The sequence below is a fragment of the Elaeis guineensis genome, chromosome 8 (genome assembly GCF_000442705.2).
Source record: "Elaeis guineensis isolate ETL-2024a chromosome 8, EG11, whole genome shotgun sequence".
Taxonomy (NCBI): domain Eukaryota; kingdom Viridiplantae; phylum Streptophyta; class Magnoliopsida; order Arecales; family Arecaceae; genus Elaeis; species Elaeis guineensis.
Window position 1 is genome coordinate 10,977,294 of NC_026000.2, and position 16,322 is coordinate 10,993,615.

General features: G+C 37.5%; 1 protein-coding gene and 1 pseudogene across 1 annotated transcript in view; both read left to right on the forward strand.

Moving 5' to 3' along the window:
- LOC105050294 (nuclear-pore anchor) overlaps nt 1–16,322 on the forward strand; it is a 61,051-nt gene that overhangs the window by 26,275 nt on the left and 18,454 nt on the right. The window contains exons 23-34 of the mRNA XM_073261872.1: nt 57–155; nt 477–518; nt 613–666; nt 2,870–3,049; nt 3,141–3,188; nt 6,265–6,315; nt 9,911–9,994; nt 10,082–10,156; nt 10,272–10,456; nt 10,547–10,649; nt 12,737–12,853; nt 15,536–15,628. Coding sequence (XP_073117973.1) covers nt 57–155; nt 477–518; nt 613–666; nt 2,870–3,049; nt 3,141–3,188; nt 6,265–6,315; nt 9,911–9,994; nt 10,082–10,156; nt 10,272–10,456; nt 10,547–10,649; nt 12,737–12,853; nt 15,536–15,628 — 1,131 coding nt within the window. The remainder of the gene's footprint in view (nt 1–56; nt 156–476; nt 519–612; nt 667–2,869; nt 3,050–3,140; nt 3,189–6,264; nt 6,316–9,910; nt 9,995–10,081; nt 10,157–10,271; nt 10,457–10,546; nt 10,650–12,736; nt 12,854–15,535; nt 15,629–16,322) is intronic.
- LOC140859668 (uncharacterized) lies at nt 13,718–15,464 on the forward strand (annotated as a pseudogene).

Here is a 16,322-nt window from a genome sequence, read left to right on the forward strand (position 1 = left end):
TACATCAAAAAGCATAGGTGATGATGAGGGTCATCATAGCATATATATCTCAACAGGTGTCTATTTTGAAGCATGAAAAGGAAATCCTTATAAACTCGGAGAAAAGAGCTTCTGATGAAGTTCGCAGTCTGTCTGAGAGAGTGCACCGTCTGCAGGTTTTAGCAACTTATTTTTATTATCATAACCTAGCTATGTTTTGGCTTGTTTTCATGAAAATTCTTGCTATTTTTATTTCCGTTGCATGTGTTCTTGTGATTCTGGTAATGTATATGATTATTTCTTGTGCATTTCTAGGTGTGTATTTCTATGTGTGCATTTTCAGTGTGTTATTGCTCATGTGTCTCTATATACTTATGTGAGTTTGTGGCTTGCATATGTTTTCCTACTTGGTTGTCATGTCTGCTTTCGGTGCGGTTGACTTTATATGATATTGAGATGGTGTTTTGCTCCTTTGTGATTTGTTGTTGTTATTGCAGTCAAGCCTGGACACCATTCAAAGCGCCGCAGAGGTTCAGGAGGTATATTTCTCACAATTCATTTTCTTTTATAATATTTTATTTGACTTCATGTCTTTAGTCATATATTTACAACATCTGTGCGTGGATAATGCAGACTGCAAGAGCTGCAGAAAGAAGAAAACATGAAGAGCATCTAAAACAAGTCGAAGTAAGGCTACCATTTCGCATCCATATGGTTGTATAGCAATCAATCTTTATATAGTCAATTACTTGCTTCCTTGTTTAAACATGAGCCCCCAATCTCACCAAACAACTGGACATGCTTGCCCCAAGGTAGTTTGGTCTTTTTCTATAATTTGGGGCTGTGCTGACCTCAATTTCCCTTGTCAGGATACTTTTTCTTCCTTTATGTGTGGTGTAGATACTAAAAGCATCTGAAGGTTCTAAGAACATTACTTGATAGGGATTTTGAAATAGTTGCAAAAAAAGGGAATTTTGTAATATTCCAGTATTATGTTACTAGCAATTACTCCTGGTTTCATGAAAGAAATATTAAAATGTTTTTTAGAAAAAGAGACTGTAATTTCTCTTATTTCCTAGAAGGAATCATCAGCCAGACCATTCCTTTTCTTGATGAGCAGTTGCTGCCCACATTAACTTTGAGGAAACCATTAACCAGACCATCTCATTGTTGCTGTGCAACTTTCTACGTCTTTCTCCTTTTTCCTCCTCTGCTTGGGCATACAAGGGACAATGTGGCACTTAGTCGGAAGGTGGGGCTTGTGCAGATACTTGGGTAGATTGTGTTAAAATACTTTCTATAAAAGTTACACTCAGATGATATATTATAATAACAAGAAATTAGAAATTGTATCAAAAAATATTAAACTGTAGAAAAGGGAAATTATGAAGGCACCTTCTTTTTCATTCTAAGACCTAGATAATTGAAGTTGACATTAATTTGTAAGATTAAAAATGTACCTGTTTAACTGCACAATAGTGTTAATTTTTGATTCGTAAGATTACAAATACCCCAGGAAAGTTCTTGGACTTGGTTTTGGAATTTGGTATGGAATACAATTTTAAATTCTATGCTTCAAATGTGCACCTTTTTCATTTGGGGTTATTATGAAAATCATGCAATTGACATGGGTCTTCCATTGTGATACCCTTTGCATCCTGATACCTTACCAGTGGGATTTGAGCCAATTTTTGGAGAGCCTTGCCTTGAGCTGTGAAGTGACAAACCTTAAACAATCCTTTTTTAAAGCAAAGGTTGGAAGTAAGCAGCTAATATAAACTTAGTGAAGCTTCTAAGCTTCAAGTACACTTTCTTGGCACTGCTGGGAAACATAGTGTTTATAATTTGATGTGCGATTTGCTATATATCCCTGCCTTCCTCACCTAATACCTGATCTTTGAAGAATGGTCAAAACCTGTCTCTCCTAAGCTGTGCAGGTAAGGGCAGGTTTCCTGCGCAAGGTGGCTACGTCAAATACTGGGTTTGCCCAGCTGGTCAGGTCTGAGGCAGGACAGCTGGAGGATCGCATATCCTTAGGCTACCTTTTCCAATGTTGCTGTTTTATCCTTCATATGTTTGTTCTGTTTCTTATGTCCTACTTTGAGGACCACTTTAAACATCATTTGTTTTATTAATAATACTTTCCTGAATCCATTTCCCTTGGTGGTGGTCACGTTTTCTAGAAATTTAATTCAATGACGTGATCATCTGATGTGATATTATTTTAAAACTACCTACCTTCCATGTTCTTGTATATTCTGAGGACAAGTATTTCTTTTTCAACCTTTATTGTCTTTTCTTTTGACCATCGTTACACATCTCTCTCTCTCTCTCTCTCTCTCTCTCTCATGTTTGTCGTAATTGAGGTTTTAAGAATTGGTGCCCAAAACCCTAATCAGTACCTTACTGGCACAGTATGATACCTTCTTGACCATTGTCGTGCGTCTGTTCTTTCTCTTTTTTGTTTGTCCTAATAGAGGTTTATAGAGGTTTACAATGCTGGTGTCCCTGCCATTTCCTTGTTGGTTATGATACTGTAAGGAGACATGGTATGTCTGCTAGTGCTGGGACCTTTAGAATTGAAACTTGCTGGGACCCTCAGAATTGCAATGTCCTGGGGCTCTCAGAATTGAAATGTCATACCATGTAGTACAGTATGGTAACGTGGGGTGTGCCAATGCTGGTACCTTACTGGATGCACTATGATATGACTTGAAATTATGATTACTATGTTCCTACTTTTCTTCATCATTATTTGTGATCTTTTGTGAGGTTTGATCATGTGATGCTTTTCTTGCATTTATGCTTAACAATCTTTTCTTTTTTAAATTTATATTGCATATCATGTTGTCCTTACATGAGTGCTTTATTTTAATTTTCTTCTGTTCAGAGAGATTGGGCAGAAGCTAAGAAGGAACTTCAGGAGGAGCGAGATCATGTTCGTGCCCTAATGCTTGATAAGGAAAAGGCAATGGACAATTCCATGAAGCAGGTGGATGAAATGAGAAAAGAATTAGCTGATGCTTGGCGAGCTGTTGCTTCAGCTGAATCAAGGGCTGCTGTGGCAGAGGTTTTTCTTGTGATTTTGGAATGATAAAAGCACTTTAAAATAACAAATTTCTTATGCCTTTGTTGTAACTAAGTTTAATGTTTGTGTCTAGGCTCGGTGCTCTGATCTGGAAGCCAAAATTGGCTCTACAGAGAAAAAGGTGGCTGTTTAGTTACTTGTTTTCTTTAATTACTTTTATTTTTTTCCTAATAATTATTTTTGCTTTTACATGTTATTGACTATGTTGCAGCTTGATGTTATGCTATTGTTTATTTGTCTTCAACCTCTCAGGATATTTCATATACGATGTTTATTTTACAATGTATTTTATCTTATTATTCAACTGAGTATCATTATTATGTGGTTTTACTGATGCATGAGTACATGAGAGGGCATAGAAAATATTCTTGTAGTAAGTATCTACATTATTGTGTTCATTATTTTGCACTTAAAATACCATTTCATTGCAAGGTTTTAAATATGGTGGGGCATCCTACCGTCCCAAGTGTTGGGATAGGATGAGTCATGAAGTGGATTGCCATATGATGGGGCATCCACCTTCTGAAGTGCCGGGATGTTGTGTGCCATTCCGTGGGAAAACTGGGATGGTCCTGTCCCATAATATTTAAAACCTTACTTCATAGTTTAGTAAGGTTGAGGCTGAGGAGTCTCTGAGAGCATTCTAACAACTTAATTAATACAGTTGCATAGAAAATAACTGTTTTTGAAATAGTTTTTAAAAAATTAAGCTGCACAATGCATTGTGGATGTGAAGACATACAAAAGGAGAATGTAATATTCTGTTGTAAACAATTGAATGAGAGGAAGCAACAATACATGTTTATTAATGCCTTGAAAGTTCATTAATCATTGGTATCCAAATTTGCTTAGAATCCAAATCTGTTTCTTAATAAGTGCATTCAGAGGATGTTTTTTTCCCTTTTTTTTTTTGTGGGGGTGGGGGGGGGGGTGTGGGTGGTTGTGGGGGTGCAAAATATAACTAGTTAGTGAGTGTTCATCTGAATGGTACTGGAAATTTAGATGGCCTCCGTCGGAGGTATTTCCATCAATTTAAAACACTGAACAAATGGTTAAGGTTGTTCACTTGGAAGGCATTTTAACTGTTCATTGGCGATGGTCCAACTATGATGTGTATTCATTCGATTGATTGAGTGCTAAATGTGCTTCAATGTTGATTTGATTAATTGTTTGATCGTGTGAACTGATTGAGCAGCAAAATATCCATATCTTTTATCATTAGCATTATTGGAGTGTCTTGTTTTAGCAAACCGACTTAAGGTGATTCAATGTATATTTTTGGTGTTTGAAAATTGAATACTGTCTTGAACGTTTCTCATGACAAGATGATTTCTATTAGTTTTTCTTGAAAGGTTGTCAAAATGGTCAAAAAGCCATCAATACTCTCTATTGGGTACATGTGCCCACTTTCTATGTGATCAACTGAATTTTCAAGCAGTCATATTGGTTAGATTAGATGGTTCAAAAGAAACCACCTTTGATGTAGTAGAAATACTAAAATCTTAAACTGTTAATAACAATTCTTTGACTAATTTATTTTTAACTTCCTTGTCAATGGGTAGAACAGTGGAAGAAAATATAAGGCAAAAACAGCTGAAAACTACATCAAGGGAAATATCTGAACTTTTTTTTGGCTTACTTTTGGTCCACTTAAGTGGCAAGGGACCATATCCCGCTACCATTGTTTTTATGCAGCCATTTTTAATCACCTTTTTATGCTTCGCTTGTAACTGAAGGAAGCTTCCAGATTTTTGCTGAAAGGACTGTCTTCTCTACACCTAATTCTCTAGTTAGTTTGACTGTGCTGAAGGCTGGTTTTGTAAAAGAATGAGTGATAATCAATTCTTATGTATGGCAAATATGTGCAGTTGCAGACCCTTACATTGTTGTGTGTTGTGCAAGTCCTAGGATTCAATACCAAGGTTCGCCATACTGGGGGGGTGGATTGGCATGGTTTGGCCCTTCTTTTTGAGAAACTGGCAGGGGAGGGGAGAGGGAGAAGGAAAGAGAGGAAAAGTGAGAGGGAGGGAGGGGAGGGGGGGAGAGAGAGATGCCAGGAGAGGGATAGATAGAGATACTGGGGCTCGGAGGGCCTCCTCTCCTCCTGCACTCATTTGCAGGCTACAATGTGCCGACTTCAGTTAAAGAAGGGCAAAAATATTTGGGGCCAAGGCCCATGTATTGTTCAAAATAGTGGCTCTGCCCAGTTGGGCCTACGGACGAGCGGAGGAGGGCTTTCAAGCCCCTTCTCTCTCTCCTTCTCTCCGTATCTCTGTCTCCCTCTCTCTCTCCTTCCTCTCTTTCCTTCTCCTTCTCCCCTTCTCTCTCTGGCTCCCCTTTCTTGGTACACAGCTAGTCATCATGGCACAGTACCATACTACCAGGCAACTGGTATGGATCCTTGTACCATTACCGCTGTCCTTGCCTATGCGTGAGTGCTTCTTTACATGTTCCACAATGAAGTAAGAAAAGAAAAAAAAATCATGTCCAAAATTATGATGAAAATTAATATCCTCTGATGAAAATACATGAAGTATTTGTCGGATGTAACCATCGAATTCCATGAAGGCGAACCCTGGAGCAATCGTAAGGTTGCTGCTTTGCAACTTGGGTGTCATTGGGTTCAAAACATGGACCCTTTTGAGTCCTTATGTTGGCAGGAGCCTTGGGTGTTGAGCTGCTTGAACCATCAGGATTCCATCTGCAGTCATCTGAAGGCTTGCTTCTTTGAAGTGTTTTCTGGGTTTCTACATGTATTTGATTGTTCAACTACATGAGAGTAAATGATGCTGCTTGTTTTAACCTTAAGGAGGCATTACTAATTTCTGCTTTTATGCAAATTCGAAAAAAATAATATTTTTCATGTTGGATAGCTTCATTCTTGTTCTTTTTTCCTTTGATTATGGTTTATAAAGTGTGTATTGACAACACAAGCTTATTTATACTAAGAGATCATATAATTTCCATTGGGCTATGCTAGATAGCTTCCCTTCTTGGATTATGATCTGTTGCCTTATTCTGCTGTAATTTGGTACAATCTTATAAAGGCTTGACATGAAGTTAAAAGATGGTAACAAATCATTCTCCAAAAATGAGGGTATAGATTTTCATTGGTATCCAACTTTATCTTGAGGTTTTGGTGCTTATCGATTTATTCTTGTTATTGTTGTTCATGTCATTATTTGTTGCATGTGCAGGTGATTAAGAAGTCTGGTGGAAATGATCATTCAGCATTTTCTACAGATGAGGTATGGATATCATCTATTGAGCTAGTTTCCCATGTCTGGATATCCAGTTTTCTAGTTCACATTTTGGTAGGTTGATAATGCATCATGCATGGACTATGCATCTTGTATGAATTTGGCATCAATCAATTTTATGGCATGGAAGTTTGCATTTATGTTTGTGTGAAGGTCTAATAAACATTGTTGTAAATCATCTTGCGCTTTATTGAGGTAAACTAAACTTCCTATAGTTATAGTTTCCCTTTTCTTTAATCCCGATTTTCTTTGATGTTGGCCTCTGGATATACCTTGTGACCCCAGTCCATGGTGCAGGGGCGTGCTGATTAGCGTCCATCTATGTGGACGTGTATTGACATGTGCTGGTTTGGTTACTTGTGTATAAAACTAGGAGAGCATTGTTGACTATAGCATGGTCACTGGTCATTGTTGCCATTGCTCATTGCTTATAGTTTACATCTAAAAGTTAGGCATTACTACTACATTACAGTGTGGGGTATACTAAATTATCATATGGATTCCAACCTTGTGCTTCTGCAATGTCCCTACTCTTGTTCTATAACTACCATTTTTTATTATTCTAGTTCTTAGTTGGTCTGCTATTGTTTATCATTTTGTTCACGATTATCAGGCATAAATTTTTTTTAAGGTGATTGAAAATTTCTTGTCCAAAGTAAAATGATAGGTTTTGAAGGATGTTTGTGATTTGTAATTCTGATGGCTGCAAACTGGCAGCTTGTATTAGAATTATAGAATTGTGCGGTGTACTGGGTCTTCAAAGCATTACTATATAGATTATAGACCAAGATTTTAAATACCAGTACTGAACTCCATACTATTTTCCACTGCAATAGTATAGTGTTGGTAACTTGGTACGATATTGGTACTGCTGTACTGGCATATCTATCAAGACTGATAGATTCCACAAAATTGAAAACCATTGATATCATCAGTATGGCCTGTACGATATTGCTGGTATTCATTGGTATGGACCTGTACATACCAGTATGGCTGGTATGTACTCATACGGCTGGTACAAACCGATATGGCCAGTATAGACTGGTACAGCTATTTTGGGGTCATGGAACCTGTAGACTTGCTGATTTCGGACCAGAGCAGTATGATACCACTCATACCGTCGTGTTTCACCATGTTATAGACTTCACAAGCCATTGCCCTTTATGTGTAATACCACTTAAATAAGCAATTACCAGTGTGTGATTGATATTTCTTGTATCTGTTGAACCATTTTGCATAGACCTATGCATGCTTTAGAACATCTTAAATGATTTTTCACCTTAATATTTTTTTATTGTTAATATTTTTCACTTTCTTCTAGTATAATTGTTTTTGTTCTCTACCCTTGTTTTGACTCTTAGGTTTTTAAGTTTTAATTTGTTAGGTTAAACATTGTCTTTGAAAGATTATATTTATTGAAGAATGAAGAGTTTATAACTGTCTTTTAGAAAGAGTAAGGGTGGAAAATGTATGTCTGGTGATCACATCTCTAGTGGATCTGACTTGAATTTTTTCATGTCATTTTTTCTTATGATAGAATGAGGGTGGCAATGTTGATTTGTTTTGGATACCAATGTGGTTAATTTCTGCAGCTTCTTTGACTTCAGAAACACTAATATTGTGCCCCATGTAATTGGTGGTCTGGCCTTTGATTTTTAAACCTTTGTTCTCAGTCCTCAGAGGCTGATATATTCCAATTGATTTATTTTCTGGCCCAGTTTTTTCAACTGATTTTATGTTGCTTGCATACAACATACAAAAACGGACCAATTTTTTGAATCTCTATGGACAATTCATCCATTAATCTAAGCTGGAAATCTTTCAGTAGGGAGTTGACTTAATGTCATGTAACAGCATATCTTCATTTCTCAAATTTATTGGTGTTGTGATTCTTCTCAAGCACTTGTCTGAAATCCTGATACTGTATGCCATCTTGTCAAGTTGAATCATTAAACCCAAGGTCTTAAATCCCGTGGGACGGAGGTGTCTAGGTTTCTTCTTGAAATAGAATGCTGGTCGTGGTAGATATCCTCCTCTCCCTCCTTGTTTTATTTCTTTTTCTTTTCTTTCCTTTTCTTCTACCATCCTTTCTTTCCTTTCCATTTCCTTTCTTTTCTTATACACTCCTTTCATTCCTTTCCTTTTTCTTTCTTTTCTTATCCCATCCTTTATTTCTTTTTCCCTTTTTCTTTCTCTTTCCTTCTTTCTTTCCTTCCTTTCTTTTTCTTCTCTCTTCATTTCTTTCATTTTTCTTCTTTTGCTTTCCTTTCATTTTTAACTTTTCTTCATTTTTTCTTCTATTCTTTCTTTCCTCTTTCTTCCTCTCCTCACATAGATGGGTTTCGGAGTTCCAACCCCATCTTGATACCATTCTCTTATAAGAATGGGACAAAACAGCCGGGATGCCTCCCGTTCCACCGGGATGTAAAACCTTGATAAAGCCAACTTAATAGCTTTCATAGTTTGATCTACAATAAGTAAAAATGATAGCGATTATTTAGTAGGTTTAACCTGGGGTTATTCGAAGAATTTATGGGAAGCAAGGAAATTTAGTACTTTATACAGTCCGTATGATGAAATGTATGTTTGCCATGGTTATCACTGATCGAAGTGCCTATGATTATATTTGTTTTAGTTCCTTTCATCACGTTGCATGGGAAATAGCTGCTTTTAGTGTCAGCTGAATGCATTTGTCTCTATACTTTTTTGTATAATTATTTCATTTGTTATTTTCCTTTCTTTGACTGTTCGTTTCTTCTTCTTCTTCTTCCTCCCTTCTGAGGGGGAGGGGGTGCCTAGTGTATCTTCTTGTCGTTTAATCTCTCTTTGCTTAACAAAAGTCATAGTATGTGACCATCTATTGACTGGACTCGTCTTCCTTGTGTATCTTCTTGTTGTTTAATCCCATCCTTCGCTTTAAGAAAATTCATACTATGTGACCATCTATTGACTGGACTGGTCTTCCTAGTTTATGTCTTCTGCCTGCTGGTCATTTGACTATCAAATCAATCTCTATTCTTCTTGTTGGTTAGATTTTTGTTGGTTAAGTGACTTTCAACTGCCACAGAAGATTTTAAGTTATTTTTGGAACCTAAGAGTGAATGGGTGCTCCCTCATCAAGGTAGAAGAGCCAAAACATATACGTGATGATTTGTGGAACTCCTCTCTTGTAACTACTATTTTGTTGTGGTTTTATATTTGATAGTGACTATTTTTATTTTTTATTTTTATTTTTAAACATTCAGCTATCATATAGAGTTATATAGAAAGGATATGCTACATATAGTTTTACAGTTACAGCAGGGCATTTGCATTGAGCTTATATATTACTACTGGCAGATGCATGGATATGATGGTTTGAAATTTTAGTGAACCAAATATGAACTTCAATATGGTTGTCATTCGTGGCTACTTTATGAATTCTTCTGCAGTTACCCTTAACTTTGAATTTCATCCATCATAAGTTATTTGTTTTATATATGCATATGAAATGTTGCTAATCAAATTTCTTGCCTACTAGCTTTTATTAGTTTGTTAATTTGTTCCTGTATCTGTTTTTCACCGTGCGAGATGATACTACTAGGTGTCTGGAGAGTCATGGAAAGTGAATGAGGAGATGGAAAAACTGAAGGAGGAAGCACAGGCCAACAAGGATTTTATGCTACAGGTGCCTTGATTATTTTCATCCTTCTGCTAAAAAAAAAAATTTCCCTCTTTTGATTTTTTAAGGTCTTGTTATGATCTTCTGTTGTAGTACAAAGAAATAGCATGCACGAATGAAGCTGCATTGAAGCAAATTGAATCTGCACATGAGGAATACAAGGCTGAGGTATGTAACTTACTAACTTCTATAGGGCTTTCCATGAGCTTATAACGGTGTGGCTTTCATCTACTTACTGATCATGTATATTTAGCAATGCTCATGAATCATGTGTTTAATCCAGGCAGAGAAATTGAGAAAGTCATTGGAAGATGAAGTTCTTTCTCTGAGGAATAAGGTGTCTGAGCTGGAGAGAAATTATGTATTGAAGTGTGAAGAAGTGGCTTCAGCCATGGAATCTAAAGAAAGAGAACTTTCTTCTGTCTCGGCCGAGACTTCAGGCTTAAGGGATGAAGTCGCTAAAAAGATGTAATTTACTTTGCTTTTGGTTACTTCTTGAACTATGTTATTGTCCTAGATTTCATTAACTCTTACTAGTTTGCATTTATCTTGTTGTAGGACACAAATAGAAGTGTTGGAATTTCAGATATCCTCTTTGAAGGATGATCTTGATAGGGAACACATTCGTTGGCGAACTGCCCAAGGCAACTTTGAGAGACAGGTATGGCCCCTTTGTGATTCACAATTATTTTTGAAATTTTGAGTTCTCTTTCAAGTGTTTAGAAGGAATTTTCTCCATCTTTGTGGCATCTTTTTTAAGTTGAATGTGGTCATATACTGTTTCCACTTTTAGCTACAATGTTATTCTCCCTGCTTCATTTGGTCTGAGGAGTAGCAAATTTTCTGATTCTTGTTGCATCAACTTCAGGTCGAACAAAAAATTTCCTCAACTCATGTTTGATGCATTTATGATAGAGTTGGGAAGAATAAAACCCATACATGACCCCTTTTTTTCTGGAGTTTGCCCAACAAGAGAACCCATATAGAGCTTCACTTATCAGTTTCAGAATTGAAGATGAGATAGGGTCCAGAATAGGATTCCATGTCCAAAGAAAGTGAAAGAGAGTGCATGTGTGTGAGAGAGGACAGAACTAAATGGAGAAAAATGTGACTCATCTTGTCTGCTCCACTTCTGTTTGAAATTTTTTTGTTCCTTCTTTTAACCATTAACTGCAGACCTTCCCATTCACCTGAGCCAAGACTCTTATAGCCAATGGCCAACTGTGCTATCACTGGTTCATTGCTATACCTAGGACTGGGTTTTAAGATCTTGTTCAACCCTTAGTAGCAGCAAACTTCTACTTAGGGTAACGTACCCATGTTGGATACTCCCTAGAATCTTGAATGTGCACCTGCTTCCTGTGCCCCTTGTAAAGTCAGAGCTGACCAATTTATTATCATTGTTGGTCATGGCAAGCCCAAGCCTGAATCATTTGTAAGAAACTCTCACCCTAAAAGAACTTGAGAAATTCCCATCTTCAAAAATAGGGTACCTGGTTAACTATCTGAGTTATCTGATTGTAGGATTCTGCTCTAAGTATTTTGCGTACTTTTCATGGTTTTGCATAACTTGATCGTTATGGTGCCGAATAGATATGCTCATTTTCTTTGGAAAGTGGTGTGCGCCTTTTGTCATACCTGCTTGTGAAAATTTTTTATATACTTGTACAAATCTTTTGAAAGATTCTTGTTATGCTTTCAAATTATCGTGATTGTATGGTTTTCGATTGATTTTGTTGGAGGGGTGAATTGTGGTTAAAACCTGGGGATACATGGAAATCACATATTAAAGAATTATAATAGTAATCCAAATACATGTACAAGTCTTTCGAAAGATTCTTGATATCATAGTGTTCCGTACTGGCCCGAACTGGCCGGTACATCCTATATTGTACCGTACTGTACCGACGGAAAACCAGTTCGGTTCAGATCAATTTTTCGAAAATTGATCTGACCGGACCGAACCGGTCGGTTCGGTATGGTATCGGCCTGAACCGTTCGATACCGTGCGGTTTGATCCGGTACAGTACGGTACGGTACGGCATCGGTTTGATCCGGTATGGCTTGGTTTTGTTTTTTTTTGATTTTTTTATTGTCGGTATGGTACGGTATGGTACCATACCAAACGGCAACCGACGCGGGGTCCGGTAGCGGTATTTAAAACCTTGCTTGCTATGCTTTCAAATACATGATTGTAGGGTTTTCTATTGATTTTGTTGGAGGGATGAAAGGTGGTTAAAACCTGGAGATTCATGGAGATAACATTTTAAAGAATTATAATAGTAATCCAAAGTCATGATTGTTTAGTGTATTTGTGTTTTTTGACAAAAGATTAGCTGAAAAGAGACTTTTCCAAGGAACTTTTTCATAGTTGACAATGGAAGGGATATGATGCCACCAGAATCTTTTGTTTCAGAGAATGACCAAGAAGAAAGGGTTTAAGGGCCATGTACATTATTAGTTGGATTTTGATCTCCATTATTATGAATTTCTTGTGATATTTAGCTGGTAAATTTCATAGGTATGCTTATGTTCTTGGGTTTACTATTGTTATTTCTAAATATTGGAGTGTTTGGCTCTGTATTTATGGTCCATGCTTTAATTTGGGTTCAATGATTTTTTTAATGAACTTTATTTTTATGAGTTCTTTTAATGCGAGTATGATTCAGTTAATCATCAATACTAGTGTTTGTTTATCCCCCAAAATAATCTACTTTGGAGGTTAACAGGCAGTTTTTTCTTTTACAGGTTATTCTCCAAGCTGAGGCGATTCAAGAGTTGACTAATACTTCTAAGGAACTGTCTTCATTGCAAAGTGAACTAGCAAAGCTGCGGGAAATTTCAGATGCACAAAAGGCTGAAAATGTAATCTTTCCTCGCTCTTCCCAAGCACTAATATCTTTGACTACGCAGGTTACACTTTATCTAGTTTATTATTAGTGACGTTCTGATGGATTTTATAATTTGCTGGTGAATTCCACTACTTCTAGGACAATTCATTATGTGGGCACATTTGTTTGCCTATGTGCTGTCATGCTATGTCTTTCTTTCTTGGCACATCTATAATTATATCTTGTGTGCATGATTGTATTTATTGCAAGTAAAATTAAGTAAATTGCTTTCATTAAATTGCTGAGTTGATGATGGAAATAGTCTTTATGGTTTATTAACTAGTCGACTAGAGCTTATCATGCTAATCTATCGGTGCTCAAATATGCAAACCTTAATGCTGTCAATGGTTTTTCTTCTTGATTTAAGTTAGCAAGTTCACCAACTTGTCCTCCTCTCAGACTTTGCTCTATATTAGAAGGCTAAATGAGAAGTTGCTTTACCAATCGATTGAAATGAGAATGGAAACTATGGTTCTAGTTCATATGCATCAAAACATTGCCATACTCGATGGGATCTGCTAAACTACTTTTCTAAGCTGTCATAATTTTTTAGTTGCTCAGTTGTCAAAACTCTTTTGGTCTAATTAGGGATGGAATTGGGCTTGAGTTGGCCAGAGGCCTATCAAGCCAGGCCGACTTTAGGTTGGGCTTGCGGCTAGGCTTGAGAAAGTTTGGATCAAGTTTGGGCTTAAATGTAGAGCCCATTTGCTTTTCGGGCCATGCTTGAGTATATCATTGTCCTGGCTTGGCCCGAACCCGAGCCCATGCAAAGCCCAACATGGATCATGATTGAAAGCTTGGACCCAACCTAGTTCAATTAAAATATGGGTCTGATGTGATGCAGCTTGACCCCCATCCAACTATAATCGATCATTGCAGAGATCGACAAACTAATCGCCCCTCTCTAGTTCTCTACTCCAACGCTGAGACTGATGGCCTCCCACTCGCCCTAGAAACCTTGGTGTACCTATAGCAGAAGGAGAAATGGCACATTGTCGCCTTTTGCGGTGGTGACATTGGTGATGATTTTCCTTCCCCTATCGGAAGATCGATTTTGACGATGATGGGGACATCTTCCTGCCAATGGCAATGGCGCGGGTGAGGTGGAGGCAGCGAGTGGAGGCGAGAAGATTGTCACGATACTAAGCGTGGGTGAGCACCTCATTGGCGGACAATTGGTGGTTCAGTAGTGAGGGGGATGAGGAGAACAACAAGCGGGAGGGCGACTATTATTTTGACGAGGAGGACAACAATGACGAGATGGAGACATGATCTCGTCGACGGACAACTTGTTAGATAATGTGCTTCGGTGGAGAAGGATGAGGCAGGTGATTGATGGGGCAGGTGGTGATATGCTTATCATTGCCAGAGGGGGTGGCAACAGCGGTGCTACGAAGGCTGGTGTTATGAGGGGCGGTGGCGGTGGCGGAGGGGAAGGTAAGGGAGAGCTTCATGGTGGTGAAGCGGTCGGAGGACCTACAGGTGGACTTTTGGCGGTTGATGGCAGAGATGGTGGTGGTGAAGGAGATGTACAAGGCTGGCCCAATCAGGTTCGGGCCAAAAATTTGGGCCAAAGCCTAGACTGAAGCCTGAAAAAATTTCGGGCCGGACTCAGGTAGGGGTATGGCCCAGCCTAGCCCGGCCCATTTTCAGCCTATATCCAATAACATCAAGGCTGTTAATGTATGCTTTAGGTTTCTCTTAACTATGTGCACTTTAACTTGCTGTTTTCCTCCTTTTGAGGCCACTTAATTGGTGGCCTGCCTTAAGTACTCCCCTTTCCGTAATGGTCAGAATTGTGCCCATCTTAATGGATTATTAAACTTCATAATGATGAAGTTCTAGGTGAGGCTGATAAGTGCAGAACAATGACTGCTCATTCTCAATTGACTGTCCCATCTGTTCCTCATTTGATGTAATCTCTCATGTTGACAAGCTGTGTGCTGGTTTGGTTAAGAAATCATCAACTTTTGTGCACCCATGAAACTATCAATCTTATTAGTATCTTGATTGCACTTGTTTTTGTCAAGGTCAAATTTTCTGTCTGTATACCATTAATGTGGTCCGGCTGGAGAGTTAATCAGTCTCAACTTGTGCTGTCATGGATAACGTGGCATCAATTTGGACACGCTAGATTGGAGTTTCCTTTATTGTCTGTTTATGCTAGAATTTCTTTTTAAACCTATGAATATTCTTATGCTTAGAGGAATTCTGTTTCATGAGATAAATTCATCGTCATTTTTTTATCATTTTCAATGTCCGCTGACCATTTTGCATGGTTTTCTAATTTTAAGTTAAACATTGGAAAAATTGAGGATGCTGTTTTTTCTCTCATAGTTGGAGGGGCCACAATGATAGTTAGTTCTTTGTGGGGTATGCTTTTATGGTTTTGTAGGTGAACATTTAATATTAGATGCTTCTTTCCTTTTCAGAGTAACAGGTATTTTGTGTTTTTTTGGTCATTACACACACACACACACACATTCACACATATATATTTGTGAGAAATGTCCATTTATAATATCAGATACTCAAATTGAATTTTGAGGTTTGAAGAATCTGTTTAGGTGTTTTTTTAGCTCGTTCGGCATGTAATTCATAATTTCATATATTCCTATATTACCATGTAGCACATATCTTACTGGACAATTTGCAGGATTCTCTGAAAGCATTATGGGAAAATGAAAAATCAGAGCTGCAGGCACAAAAGGATGAAGCTGAGAGGAAGTATAATGAAATAAATGAGCAGGTATAGTCTTATGTGTAATTTTGTATGCAAATCAATGTATATTATGTCTAAACCCCCCTTTCGTAGTCAAAAAAAAAAAAATTATGGTTAAGCATTCATGATTCACTTATCCATAGATCTCATATATTTCCTATATATGTTTAATTTATTCATGTTCACCAAAAGGGTATATAAATAAGCACGAGGGGTTGCTTTATGTGCAGTTGTTATTTGTTAGAAATTTAGTCCAGTGGCCTGGTTTGTTTCAGCTAAAGCAGTCCTATTTTATGTGAATTGTGACAGCAGGTGCCAGAAATTTGCATATAATGTTTTTCATTTTAATAAATTTTCAAGCAATATTCTGAATGGTAACTGTGATGGTGGTTCTGTAGAGTAATTCTTAAGCTTCATGGGACATCAGCAATGAGGTTTTCCTGACTTGAGGAGAGTGTAATACAATGTTGTGTTCGTTTATTGTCAATCAGAACTGGAGAAAATTTGAATTTCATTTATCAGAAGAAAATTTAATTGGAGCTAAGTTTGTCATCTCTGAAAAATTGTGTGGGGAGGATCCTAAAATAGATATAAATTTTTAAAGCTCAAATGTGAGAATTTCATCGATATTGTAATATTTCAATTAATCCTGCTGCTTCTTGGTTGCAGGTAGCTGCATGCTTGTACAGTTGTTAATTAATCATCATTTTGAGCATCATGT